The sequence below is a fragment of the Corella eumyota genome, chromosome 7 (genome assembly GCF_963082875.1).
Source record: "Corella eumyota chromosome 7, kaCorEumy4.1, whole genome shotgun sequence".
In the NCBI taxonomy this organism is placed as follows: Eukaryota; Metazoa; Chordata; class Ascidiacea; order Phlebobranchia; family Corellidae; genus Corella; species Corella eumyota.
In genome coordinates, this window is record NC_137496.1 from 11,365,153 (window position 1) to 11,379,875 (window position 14,723).

The 14,723-nt window shown below is 27.3% G+C and overlaps 1 protein-coding gene across 2 annotated transcripts; it reads left to right on the forward strand.

Moving 5' to 3' along the window:
- The first annotated feature begins 3,178 nt into the window (after positions 1-3,178).
- LOC145759338 (uncharacterized) lies at positions 3,179-14,634 on the forward strand. 2 transcript variants are annotated; one of them, XM_082573144.1, is made up of 21 exons: positions 3,179-3,196; positions 4,807-4,929; positions 6,193-6,312; positions 6,454-6,567; positions 7,257-7,316; positions 8,381-8,554; positions 8,765-8,923; positions 9,130-9,234; positions 9,621-10,409; positions 10,563-10,721; positions 10,844-10,960; positions 11,061-11,112; positions 11,253-11,398; positions 11,602-11,727; positions 11,931-12,028; positions 12,105-12,293; positions 12,378-12,607; positions 12,696-12,784; positions 12,920-12,980; positions 13,195-13,281; positions 13,593-14,634. In XM_082573144.1, exons 2-21 carry the CDS (start codon positions 4,924-4,926, stop codon positions 13,718-13,720), a joined length of 3,009 nt encoding a protein of 1,002 aa, XP_082429270.1. In that variant the 5' UTR covers positions 3,179-3,196; positions 4,807-4,923; the 3' UTR covers positions 13,721-14,634. The 2 variants fall into 2 exon arrangements, with proteins under 2 accessions (XP_082429270.1, XP_082429271.1); XM_082573145.1 differs by having other exon boundaries at positions 12,699-12,784.
- The last annotated feature ends 89 nt before the right edge of the window (positions 14,635-14,723 follow it).

Consider the following 14,723-nt stretch of genomic DNA (forward strand, 5'->3'; position numbering starts at 1 on the left):
GTCGTTTACACTTAGCTAGGCTCAGCGCAAATGCTGTAGCGATGTTGATATAGAATTATTTTGGGAATTACACGCAGAAAGTCGACATTATCTGGGCAGGATTTTTGCAGTTGAGCGAGTTTTTAAGTTTAGGTTTGCGTAACTGCTAAACTTAGATTGTTGTTATGGTAACGAGTGAAGCGGAAAAGTTTGAATAGTTGGTTATATGTTTGTATATCATAAAAACACGATTTGCGTTTTTTTTTAAACAAAATTACCGTCACGCAGTTATACACACATACAAAACTGCAAAATAAGTGACATTTAGTTGGTCCGTATGTATTGTTACTAAAAATATGCAGATTGTATAACGGGGTGGAGTTTTTAATAATTTTAAAAGTCAATACTGCTTTATTTCCTCTGCATTTACCATTTTCCATATCTCTCAGCAATGTACAAGCATGGTGTAGTGGTCAAAACACTTCTTACACTACATGAGGTTTTAAGTTTGATCCTCTCTGTCTCTATGCTGTAGCGTTCTTAAGTAAGGTGCTATTAACGGTGTGAACCTTGCAGTTTAGTTATCTGACAACTCGAAGTCAACCTTCACACCATTGAGGTATATATAAAAAAAAGAATTATAGTGAGGCGTTATGTAAATGCTAACAACAATTGCAAAAAGAAACAGAATTTTTAAACATTGTCTGCATTAATATTTGCACTTTACAGTCGATCCCGCATCCCTTTTAGCATTAAAAGTTAATACTGTATTTCTCCACATCAAGCAGCAAAGTATCAAAATTGTGTCCCACATTCAACAATTTTTTATCAAAGTTTACAACAGCTTAGTCAACTATGGATGTAAGTGCATATATGTTATATTTAATATATATACTTTTTTAATTTAAATTAAAAGTTGATAAAATTTTAAAGGTTTTTTATGCCATTATCATAGTGGTGGCCAATATTAAATAAATTGGGTCTAATAATATAACGCAAAAAAACTATTGCATAGGCTATTCTTTTTTGTAATTGAACACTTCCTATACTACATAAGGTCCTGTGTTCAATTCCCACTGCTCTCATGCTGAAGTGTCCTTGAGTAAGGCGTTGTAACTGGTATAAACTCCTGCTAAGCAAGCACTTAATCAGTAGCGTAGTTTTTGGGTAATTATATTCTATATTATTCCAAACTGCCAAAGTCAACTCGAGACCGGGTCAGGGTAACTGATGTTACTCTATGTTTAAATCGCGCATTTAACCTTTTCACATCGAGGATGAGATATATACAAAAAATAAAATAAACTTATAGTTTTGTTATTTTATTAAACAGATTTCTTCACATTCTCTTTCTGATTTGTCCAAAAATTCAAGTGAAAGTGAAGATGAGGTAAGGACACAAACTGAAATGTTTTGATTGCTTAAAATAATTTTTTTTTTTTAAGTGTTGTGTTAATTATAACAATATTTGACACCATTAGGAAAAATTTAGTTTTAAAAAGTTGAAAATATTATTAAACTTCTTGTTTTTAATGAAATGTTTTTAAAATTATCAGTTCTCATAATTATTTTTTAATGTGGCATATATGTTTATATATTTTTTAATATTTGATTTTTTTATATTTAAGGTGCTGTAACAAGTGCAATAGTATGTTTTTGTTGTATATTAGACTCTGTTAATAATTAAATTTTTTATTATGTTTAAAGAACATCGTGAAACCACCAAAAAAAAAAGTTTTTTTTCGACGAATTCAGCAATTTTTTAAACCGAAAGCGGAATCTTCTTCCATGCAAACAACAATTCAATCAAATGTAAGGTCTTAAGAACTACACTCTTAGTAACTATCATGTTTATCTAATGAAAGATCATGTTGATTAAAATTGATAATTGTGGATAAAACTTAAACTAAATCTTTAACATAAAAAAAGAAAAACTTAAAAAGTTAATCCAAATTGGAATAACTTTTCTGTTAGATTTTATATTTATAACAATAAATTATTAAACTCCCAATAACAACAAACCACCCTTTTACTTGTTTTAATAACCTTATTGTTGGATTGTAATTTAAACTACTCTCAATAATGTAACACTATTTATTTTTAAATTAAATAATCTTTAAAAGTTTTTGCAAAATGTTATCTAAACCTATTTTTCTTTGACATGTTATTTTTCTTTGACATAAGTCAAAATTAAGTATAAGACGCAAGGGATAAATAAAATCATCATTTCTACATTCAGCGATTTTTTGTTAACAATTACATATGGCTTCGATATTTTCCGCACCTCCAACTTCCCACATCTCTTATTTTAGTACTACCCCATAATACAAGCTCGCATGAGTTACTGTGTAAATGTACATCATGCAATAACAACAGCTTATTTCAAATAATTTTAATTAACAAAGTGTGTTAAAATGTTAGTCAAATTTTATGATTTTGCAGGACTTGGACGAAAATGATCCAGGTACTTTAAAGGGTAAGAAATTGGATGAAGCTGGAACAACTGAACCGATAAAGCAAAGAAAGGAATTTAGTCAAAAAACATTTGAACCTGAAGCTTCTGTGAGTTTTATGTTAATTGCAAAATAAATTTACTAAAAATAAGATGGTGGGTGTAATAGTTTTAAAACTCTGCTTTTTTGTGGCACTATAAACATTACAAACTTTTGTATAAAAATGACTTGTTTAATACTCTTAATACACTTAATGTACAAACAAAATAATATAAATCAAGTTAAAATTTATTTTCAAAGTGTTATAGGCTATTCTGTTTTCTTATGATATATATATATAGGATTCAAAGACAATAAAAAAGTTGGACGAAACTAAAACAACTGAACCCACAAAGTGGAAAAAAGAATTTGCTGAAAAAACCTCTCACCCTAAATCTTCAGTAGGTTTATTTACATTACTTGTAATAAATAACGCTTTATTAATTAAAAAATTTAAAATAAATGAAATTTCACTAGCAAAATATTGTAATTATGAATTTTAGCATTCATTTTGTTAATTTTTATTTATATTTTGCTGATAAACAATGTATAAAAGTTGCCAATATAGAATGAAATTTTGCAAAACAATATTAAGTGAAAAAATTATTATATTGTTTCTGACATTAACTATATTTACCGTGTTGATATTTTTGTTATTTATTAAACAGTTTTTTTCATGTTTTTCTTCTAATTTGGGTGAAATTTCAAGTGAAAGTGAAGATGAGGTAAGCAGTTAATGAATTTTGTTTATTTAAATTACATTAAAAATGAAATAGTTTTAAGTTTTATATAAATTAAAACAAAATCTGGTTCTTATTTAAAGTAAAATTAAATTATATATAACTTCCTTAGTGTAGTTTTATGTTGAATTTTATGGTAATATCAAATAACATAGGTTTCTTTGTTTAAGCAAACTATGCTCCAGGTAAATTTAACACCTTTCTTTATATTTTTATATTTTACTCATAGCACTTATAACATGTTTTCGTTCCCCTTAATCTTGCTGTAAGAAAAATTTTGTGACTTGCTTTTTTTAGTTAATTCTTTAAGATTGTAGCCTATGCCTTGCTTTTTTTAGTTGGTTATTTTGTAGGTGTTTATGATTTGTGTTTTTATCGATAGATTTTTAGCTTTGTTTTCTAGTTTGTTTTTATTTCCTAGGATTTTAGGCCTTGCCTTTTTGGTTATTTTATGAGATTTTTGGACCTTGTCTTTTCAAGTTCTCTTTTTGTATAATCAAACTTATGGCCCTATTTATTGAATTTTTTATACGGCAAAGTTGTGCTTATTGAAATAGTTGCATACATTTTTGTAAACATTTTATATTAACGGTTTTTTTCTATTTGCACTGATAGTTTTTTGTTAGTTTTTAGAACTTAAAATTGTGCATGTTTTAATAGATTTCTAAAGTTTAATTTCGTTTTAAAAACTATAATTAGAAAGAATGAATTTAATTGTGATAGGGTAGCCATTATTAATATGCTCTATTTTGCCTTATTAATCGAATATGGAAGGTTATTCATAGGCTTTAGTCAGGCGTCGCTATTATTAAACTATTGCAATACCTGTATTTGGCCAAAACAACTGGTAGCAACCCATTAATGCGATACTTCGTACCAAAATTAATTGTAAATGTTGTAGTAAAGTTAACCGTCGGCATAGTGCAATGATCGAAACACTTTGCTTTACTACAGCCTCTACAGGTGCCTCTGCGCTTCCACGTTGTAGCATCTAAGTCAATATAAATGATGTGAATTCTTCAGTCAAAGCCCATTGACAAATTATTTATCGAACATTAGGTTAAGATAATAAAAATTCCTAAATATTTTTTTATTTGTTACGTTAATTATATTAAGTTAATTAAAATCTAAGTTCGATATTTTTAATCCTTTAAAAAACAGAGGTTATGAATTCTGTCACAAATCGGTTACAGGAAACACGCCAAAACAAATAGTTGTAAAACGTCATAAACAGGAACTTAGTGATGTCAGAATTGAAAGTTAGATATTAATTAAACGTTGTGGCGTTATATAGAAAGAATAATAGTTTTTGTTCGCTTAAATAATTGTATTATTATGTAATAATCATCGAATAATCGTAGTAGTCAAACAAACGCAACGCCTACGATGCGCGACTTAAACATAGAGCAACATCAGTTACCCCGACCCAGTTTCGAGTCTTCAACAATTTGGGGTATTATAGATTATAATTGCCCGATAATTAACCTGCTGATTAAGTATTGGCTCAGCAGGAGTTAGTACCGTTTATAGCGCCTTACTCAAGGGCGCTACAGCAATTGAAAAAATTTCAACAATATTTTAATTTGTATATATAGAAGTTCATCCTCTTAACAGGAATTTGGTTGTTAGCAGATTTAACTTAAAATATCTCTGATTTTCATCGAGAAAAAGTTTAAAGTAAATCAGTCGACGAATGAATAGCTTCTTAAATCATGGATGTAAGTTTTTGCTTAATTAAAACTTTATATAAATTCAATTTAAAACAAAGACACCTAATTTTTCTCTGCTGTTTTAAATGTAACTTAATACAGACAATACTAAAGTATGAGATGCGGGGTAACCAGACACTTCGGCCCCCGGAAACTTCGGCCAAAATTTTTTTTTCAAAACAGCGAGGATTTTGCATTTTAATTACCGCGAGAAATTTTATTTTTGCGTTGTTTTATACAGTTTTTTAGACAGTATTTGAAATAAAATAAGCAGTAAATTACTATTTTTTTAAAGAATAATGTGCAAGAACATGTTATCTTTCTTTTGGCGTGTCAATTTTTTAATTTTTACAAACTAAAACCTATAAAAAACTAATTTTGAAAGAGCGCGCTTTTAGGTGACGGGGGACAATGCATAATGATATCTCGTATTTTGCCAAATAGTGCCGCCTTTCCAAACAATATTTGAAGAAAATAGAGCGTTAATTTTTATTTTTTACACTGAGGATTATGCATAAATATGTTATCTTTCTTTTCCCGTGTCAATTTTTTAATTTTACAAACTAAAACCTATAAAAAACTAATTTTAAAAGCGCACGCTTTTAGGTGACACAAGACAAAGCGTTACGATATTACGTTTTTTGCAATTTATCATTTTTCACACTGTGCATAAATATGTTATTAGTTTTTGCTCGTGTTAATGTATATAAATTTATATACCAAAACACAAAGAATAAACTGTTTAAAGGGTGCCAGAAGATATGGTCTGCAAAAAAACGGCGGGGAGTCGGCGATGAATTTTTTATGTATAAAGTCAGCACAAGACCATATTTAAAATAAAATTTTGCATAAAGTACAGTATATATAAAAGTTTTTATTGGTTGTTATGTTAATGACATATGTTAGTTTTTAGAAAATTTATTTTTTTTAAGATTTTTGTTTCAAAAACCTTTTTTAAAACGGATTAAAGACAGGTGCTTTTGGCCTGAAAAATTTTCTTACTAATCGCTTTCGGCCTGCGAAATTTTTACAAAACAGCGTTAAGCCTGCGTATACCTTTAATGCAAGACCATATTTTACCGATATTCAAAATGAATGTGACTGGCAACCTTTCTTGCACCTCCAACTTTTTACATCTCATATTTTATTACTACCCTATAATACAAGCTTGCATGATTTATTGTGTAATTATACTCGCAATAACAACTGTTTACTTTAAATAATTTTATTTAAAGTGTTTTAAAATGTTAATTAAATTTTATGATTTTGCAGGACTTGGACGAAAATGTTTCAGTTACTTTAAAGGAGAAGATTTTGGATGAAGCTGGAACAACTGAATCGATAAAGCAAAGAGGGAAGTTTAGTCAAAAAACATCTAAACCTGGAGCTTATGTGAGTTTTATATAAATTGCAAACTAAATTTGCTAAAAATAAATAAATATGGTGTAGTGGTCGCAACACTTAGCTCCAATACATAAGGTTATTGGTTTAATTTTCACTGCTTTTATGGCATTACAAACATTTGCTGCGCAGGACCCAAAAGACTTTTATGCTGCGCAGGACCCAAAGACAATAAAAAAGTTTGATACAACTAAAACAACTAAACCCTCAAAATGGAGAAAAGAATTTGCTGAAAAACCTTTACATGTAAGTTTAGTAACAACATTTTAAATATAAGCAAACACACTATCTACAATGTAATCTTACATTAGAAAATTTATAATATTATGTAACAAAAATAATTTTTTGTGTTTTTTGAAAGAATATTTTGTTCTTGATTTACAAAAAAACCTTTTTAGTTCTATGTGACTTTTAAACTTTCTTTAACCCTTTTGACTTTGACCCTTTTTGTTTTACTTTAGTTTGTAGGAATACCTAAAAAAATATATTTTCAAAACCGAAGGCAACCACTTTTTTATTTACGCCCTGATTATCATCAAATAATTTAAAGCCACCACATTTTAACCTTCAATATTATTCTTTAGAATAGGGTCGAACTTTAAAAATAATTAGTTAAATGGTGGAATTAGTTACGTAGGAGTTTGATTAAAGAATTGTAAATGAAATGTTATTTGTCAGCCTTCACTGATTTTCTTTATATATAATTATACAATATTTTATTTGTGGTAATCAACTTTAGAGGGCCTGGTTTAGTTCAAGGCATTTGTAAATACCCTGAACTTTTGGTATATAGAGTTTTGTGTACAGCTATTTTATTATTTAAATTAAAAAATAATTTTTTTTCTATAACTAAACCAAAAAAATAATATTATGCAAGAAACTTATCTTTTTCATACTTACAATAAACACCATGTTACTAATTTTTTATTAAATAGGATCCTTCATCGCATTCTTTTTTGGAATGGTCTGAAAGTGATAGTGAAAGTGATAATCAGGTAAGAAAGCAATTAAAATATTTCGATTGTTTAATTAATGAACTTAAATATATTTAAAATAATTGCTTGTTTTTTAATTATTAAATTTAAAGTTTAACTTACTATTTACTTTAAAACTAAATTTCATAATCCTTTCCAACTTAAATAGATAATTACCTTAACTTAATTTTTTGTAGAATTGTAGAATAAACATTCTATTAATATTTAGTAAAATAATATTATGCAAGAAAACTTATCTTTTCAATAATTACATTGTACGCCATGTTACTAATTTTTTTAATTAATAGAATTATTTACGTTCATTTTAATTTATCTTGGACTTGCATTAAATTTTTGCAACAGCCTTGGTTAAAATTTATTTTGTTTAATTTCAATTAATAACAATGTTTTTATTGTGTTTCGCTAAATGTAGTATAGTTTTTCTAGGCCTTAGAATAAAAACTTTACACCCTGTTACTATAGAGTAAATTAATAATTTTTTGCATACTTTCCGTATTTAGGATTATATTATTTAATATATATTTCTTAAATTTATACAAATCTTTTTATTTATAAATCTTAATTTAAGCCAGCTAAAACTCATAAAAATTTTACTATAATAAATGCTTTTATACAAATCATATATGATTAATATTTATAATTTGGATCGTGTCCATCACTTTCCTTAGACTTGGTGATACCTGTTCTCCTATACAAATAAATTCAAGTGGATGGGGTTTTGATGTAAAAACTACAACATCATTTTTTTTCCTGTTTTTATATTTACATTTATTATAATTATATTCTTTGTCTTTTTAAGAGACGTTATTTCATAAATCAAGTTTTTTTGTCATAGTAAATTAAAAATTTAAATCAAACTTAAAAAATTAATCCAAATTGGAATAACTTTTGTGTTAAATTTTATATTTATAACAATAAATTATTAAACTTCCAATAACAACAAACCAACCTTTTACTTGTTTTAATAAGTAAATTCAAGTTGGTTATTAAATAAAAATTAAATTTGTTAAAAGTATTAAACTAATTATTATAAAATATGTTACTCACATGTTGTACTTTTATAGATTAAAATTGAAGGAGTTGTTTATCCAAAAGATGTCGTTGAACTTGTTGACAAATTACAAAGTTCAATCAAACCAGTTGAGTTAGGTGTTTATTATGCATGGTTTAAGGATGATAGTTTAACAATGTTTACTCACCAAGTTCTTCCAATAATAAAAAAAAAATCAAATATAAAGGTAAACAAATATTTTTGTTATTTGTAGCGTGGAATTACATTTTTTTATTTAAATGTGTTTTATTAAATTTAATAATGTAATTAGAGTTTGGTATTTTAAATAGCCCATTTGTTTAAATATAAATATTTTTTTTATATTTCAAAATAAAAGTGAGTAAACTGGAATTCATTGTTTGTATTTCTCTGTTTTGAATAAATTATTAAATATTAGGTTTGTTCCATTAACCTGAGATTCAACAAACTCTCAATTGATGACATCACAAAACTGTGTGATTGTTTGCACAAAATCAATAGATTATATCTTTATAAATGTAATGTTGATTCTGAAGGACGAGAGTTATTAAGAGTTGCAAGATATAAGAATGCAAAGGTTTGTAAATATGTAAACAAACTTAAGGCAAACTAATTCAATTTTACAAAAACCTAATTTATTTTGAATTTACTATTAGCTTTAAATAACTATTTTTGTGCTAAATTTCATTTAATTTATTAAACGTATGCTGATAAAACTTATTTTGGAATGACATGTAACTTACACGTATAAGATCAATGTTATTAAAATGCTAATTTTTTTAGGAAACTAAGATTATAGGTGTTCATGGTTTACCTGAAGATTATTTAAACCTACAAGAACCATCTGATCAATTAACTACAGATATAGTCAAGCCAACATCTACTCAGGTAATATAAAATTTTGCTGAACTTCTATGTAGAGAGAGAGCATGGAACAATAATTTACCAGTTTATCATACCAGTTTATTTACAACTTTTATGTTTATACCACTTTACATTTATTATATTAAATATTTGAAATGTAAAAGGGTTTAAACCCAACATTTTAACAAAAACAACAAAAAGCTAAGTAACTTACATTATTAGTAATAAAAAATACAGTGTGCAACATAATGTCATGATATTAATATTAACAATAACAACACAGCAGATAATAAATTATCCAAAGGTGCCTTACTTTTTAAAATTCAATTTAACTTTTTTGTCAAAATTTGGGTCGAAATTCAATTTTATGTTTAAAAACTGTGGAAATGAAATTTGATTATTTTATTCAGGCAAATAAAACTGATGATTGTTTTTTAACAACTACAATGACAAGTAAAATGTTGACATTTACCAAAGACTGCTTTAAATCTGGGCAGACTAGCAGTGAAGAGTTGACCAAGTTGACTAAACTAGCCTACAACGGAATAATGAAAAAAGAAATTGTATTTAAAAACTATGGTCCTAAAAAAATTGATCACTGGGAAAGATTGATAGGATTTAAAAATGCTAAAACTCGACAAAACCTATTTAAAGGGTTAGAACACATGAAATATTCAAATTTAGATTGGCAATACTTTCTCTGTGCAGTTTACATGATTCAGCGTCTTTCTTTGATTGAATTTGAATCCACATTTACCTGGTTAATGGAGCGTTTAGAAACAAAAACTTTCAAGTTTAATGTGTGCAAATTTCTTTATGGTTTGTGTAATGAACAAAACTCAAAGAAGGTAAAGAAGATGTTGGGTTTAGAAACTGATTTAGCACCAAAGAGAAATATTTTGTTTAACTACCTTAGTTATTATTTAGAGCAAGAATATTCACTAAATCTTGTTTCTTTATATGAATTAACAAAAGAATACGGAAGAGAACTTGCAGATTGGGTTATTGAACATTTACCTTCAAACGTGGGTATCTATGATGATCTTTATCCCAATGATGTTACAAGTCTCGTTAAAATCCTTCAACTTTCAATTAAACCATTGGAGTTAGATGTAGGTTATCTAACTTTTAAGGATGGCAGTTTACCAATGTTTACTCACCAAGTTCTTCCGATAATAAAAGAAAAATCAAGCATAAAGGTAAACAAATACTTTTTTGTTCTTGTACAATTTTTGTTTTAAATTAGTTAAGATATTTAAAAATTAGTTTTAAACAATCCTTTATTTTATAGATTTAGTTTTTTTTAGTAAGTACTTGTAATAAAAAAATTTTACAAATTTACTAAATATTAGGTTAGTTTTATGGACCTAAGTTACAACAAACTCTCACTTGATGACATTACAAAGCTGTGTGATTGTTTGCACAAAATTGTTTACATGTATCTTTATGGTTGTGATGTTGATTTTGAAGGACGAGAATTACTGAGAGTTGCAAGATATAAGAATGCAAAGGTTTGTAAATAGGTTTTGTATTTTATAGCTTAATTTTATGATTTTTAGGTTTTTGATACAATTTGGCATTTTTTAATAATGTTATGAGAAATGTAATATGTGTTGTATAATATTTTATGCAGCTAAATTTACCGACTACTAAAATACGAGGAGTTTTTGGTTTGCCAGAAGAATATTCCATCGCACAAGATCAATCTGATCAATCATTAACTAAACCAGTAACACTAAAAACTAACCAGGTAACTAAAAAACTAAGTGCTTTTTATGTGTAAAATTATTGACTAAAACATTGAATAATTCAAATATGATTCAAATGTGTTTTTTTTTTATTGTTTAAAGGCTGAAGATTTAACTGCATCAGGAATTGAAGTTATATATGAGGACATATCTGGTAGGTTTGCCATAATACTTTATTTAATTTTTATCTTTAGTTTTATTGATTTAATCAGTTTTCTAATTTGGGTTTTTATTGATTGTTTACAGTTTTTTTTTTGATAAACTAGGATAAAAATATATCATATTGTTATAAAGACACTACAAGTCAAATAGTTGGTGTAAAAGGAGGCAGAGTTGAAGTATCGGAATGTTTCATTGATATTCCTGAAGGTGCACTTGATGAGGATGTTCAAATTACTGACCATGTTGAATGTTGTAATGATATTACTCTCCCAACCAAGGTTTTTGCTTTTACGAATTTGTTAAACATTTTTGCATGCTAAAACTTTTATTTACTTTTATTAGTGGTTAAGTAAATAATTTGTTCAAAATAACAGTATTTTTATGTATTTATTTGTACCTATTACCTATGTTTGTTTTAAACAAAACTGTAAATTGGTTATCAACTATCAATAACTAATGTACAGTACTAATTTTTATTAAGAAAAACCCAACATATTTGTTGACTCCTCAATTTGAATGCTTGCCACATGGATTAAAGTTCAAGGTTCCAGTTACAATATCTCTTTTCACCCCATTTTACTCAACAACTGGAACCTGTGTAGTCTCGGTAATTTTGTTTTTGTAAATTTTGTTTAGGATGGAATTAGAAATTACCATATATAGTAAAATTTTGTTAAAAAAACTAGCAGGATAACTTTTGGGAATTTTAACAATAAGATTCTGTTTTTCATTTAGGGTTTGTATCTATTCAAGTTTTTGTCTGTTAACTTTTAAAATAAGAGATTAATAAAAATTTTGTTATTATTTAAGCCTCAAGTAAGTCAGGATGGAATAGTTTGGGAAGATATCGCTGAAGTTATTTTGGGAGATTCTCGAACAATTCAGTTTCAAGTTGATCATTTATCTTTGTAAATAATAAATATGTTTTATTTAAAAAAAATAGTCTGTAAAATTATTTTTATTTAAATGCTTTTTATGTTAAAGGTTTAGGGTTGTAAAGGATTGGATATTTGGAAAGAACAAAAATAAAGCCAAGAATGAAAATCCCAAAAAAGATAAAATATTTGATTGTTACCATGAACAAAAATCAAATTTAAAATTGTTTGTTATGGACAACAAAGATAACATTAAACCAAATGGAAGTTCGGTTTTCATTGTGATTGTTCCTATAAGGTTAATTGTTTATGGTTTTTATGACTTCACCATACTATTTAGGCTTAAAACATTATTTTTTAAATTCTGACTTAATATTTTTAGGCAAATGGACAAGGTGTTGTTCACAATTTCCCACAAGGATTTTGAAACTTCTTCAAAAATTTATAAGAGCACAGTTAATCAATCTGATGTAATCCGCATAATTTCCAAGCCTGGATTTGAAAATAAAAGCCCATCAGAAGAATTATTTACTTATTCGGTTAAAAATCTTACAACTGAAGAAGTTGATGATGGACAATTTTTATTTCCTGAAATTCCCCGACAACCAGCAGGTTTGTGTCCTTATATCAAAACTTTAAATGAAGTAAATGTTAGGAAAATAAGTTTATTAGTATCATATAAGTACACAATTTTGTTTAGAAGAACAAGTCAAAACACAAAATAATGAGCCAAAAGAAGATCAACAATTTCAGGGTTCTAGTAAGCAGACCAGTGATGTGGAAGATGCAGTAAGCTAAAAAAAATATTTTTATTAAAATAGTCCTTTATTATATCTTTAATAAAAAATTGAAAAAGGTGCACAAAATGCTTGCTAATTGTATTATATAATTTTTACTGTTTTAATTGAATACTTTTGTTTTTAGAGTGAATGTCTTCCATCTACTTCCACCGGACCTTTTCCAACCTCTACTAATCCTCCACAAGGTCAGTTTTGTGTTTAAACCAACTTTTTATTTTTCAAGATTTTACAATGCATGACTACCTTCTAAATTGTTTGTTCAGGAAGTTTAGGACCAAAAATTCAGGTTAATATTGGAGGCCACTCTACAGTTAACTTAACATCTATTTTTATAGTATAAATTAACAACGAATAAAAACATGTATTTTGGTTTGATTTAACCTTTTTGTAAATATTTAGAGAGTCAGCAGAGTACAGTACAACAGCAAATATACAACTTTTATGGAGACCATGCAAAGGTTAGCTCAGAAATAGCTGGAACATCAGGTAAGCCAACATTTTTATTTGATATGTATTTAAAATGGGTTTTTAACAACCTCAACATAGAAAAAACATTAGTTTTTTCGTCTTAAGTTAACTTTAGTAGTAGGGAATATTATTGATTATAATTGCCCAATAATTAAGCTGCTGATTAAGTATTGACTCCTGGGAGTTTATACCGTTTATAGCACCTTGCTTAAAAGCGCTACATGATAAGAGCAGTGGAAGCACATCAAGAACCTCGTGTAGTAAAGCCAAGTGTTTTGACAGACTGTGCAGTAGTAGTTTATTACTTACTATGTTACTATTTTATTAAGGCCACAGAATTGTTGGAAACAAGATTGTAGATTCAAACATGTTAGCTGACAAGGTTCAACAACTTAACATAAACCCGGGTTCCAATGTACCAGCAAGTGATGTTAAAGAAATGTTAAGCGAAAACTAAAAAATCAAAATTTTTATTTTAAGGTGCCTTTTTAATTATTTTTTCTTAATTTTCTTAATGAAAATTGACTCGCATTTGAATAAAAATGATATTATTATACTTCATTCAACTTAAACACCCTTATTTTTGCCTTATAATTGTCCCTATTTTTATCTATTATCTTTTATACCAAAACATTATGCAATTTTACAGTTATGTCAAATTTTTATTAAATTTTACTTTTTTTTAATTAACTTTTGTAAGCAACTATGCTCCAGGTAAATTTAACTCTTTTCTTTATATTTTTATATTTTACTCCTAGCACTTATAACATGTTTTCGTTGCCTTTAGTCTTGCTATAAGAGAAATTTTGTGACTTTCCTTTTTAAGTTCTTCTGTAAGATTGTATGCCTTGCTTTTTTAGTTGTTTTTTTTGATAGATTTTCCGCTTTGTGTTTTGGGGTTTTTTATTTCCTAGGATTTTAGGCCTTGCCCTTTTGGTAATTTTATGAGATTTTTGAACCTTGTCTTTTCGAGTTCTCCTTTCGTATAATCAAACTTATGTCCCTATTTATTGACGTTTTTTTACGGCAAAGTTGTGCTTATTGAAATAGTTGCATACATTTTGGTAAACATTTTATATTAACGTTTTTTTCTATTTGCACTGATAGATTTTTGTTAGTTTTTAGATCTTAAAATTGTGCGTGTTTTAATAGATTTTAAAGGTATTTTGTTTTGAAAACTATACTTAGAAAAGAATTAATTTAATTGTGATAAGGTAGAACAACACACATTAGTAATATGTTCTATTTTGCCTTATTAACGAAATATAGAAGGTTATTTATAGGCTTTAGTCAGGCGTCGCTATTATTAAACTATTGCAATACCTGTATTTGGCCAAAACAACTGGTAGCAACAAACTAATGCGATACTTCGTACCGAAATTAATTATGGTTCGAAATCTTAGATTTCGAAACATATTGTTATTGTCATTATATTTATTATTATGGTTCGAAATCTTAGA

Coding starts and splice junctions, on each gene's coding strand:
- LOC145759338 (XM_082573144.1), top strand. Junction 12,029..12,104: donor CAAGTTGATCATTTATCTTT/GTAAATAATAAA, acceptor TTTATGTTAAAG/GTTTAGGGTTGTAAAGGATT. Junction 12,294..12,377: donor ATTGTGATTGTTCCTATAAG/GTTAATTGTTTA, acceptor TAATATTTTTAG/GCAAATGGACAAGGTGTTGT.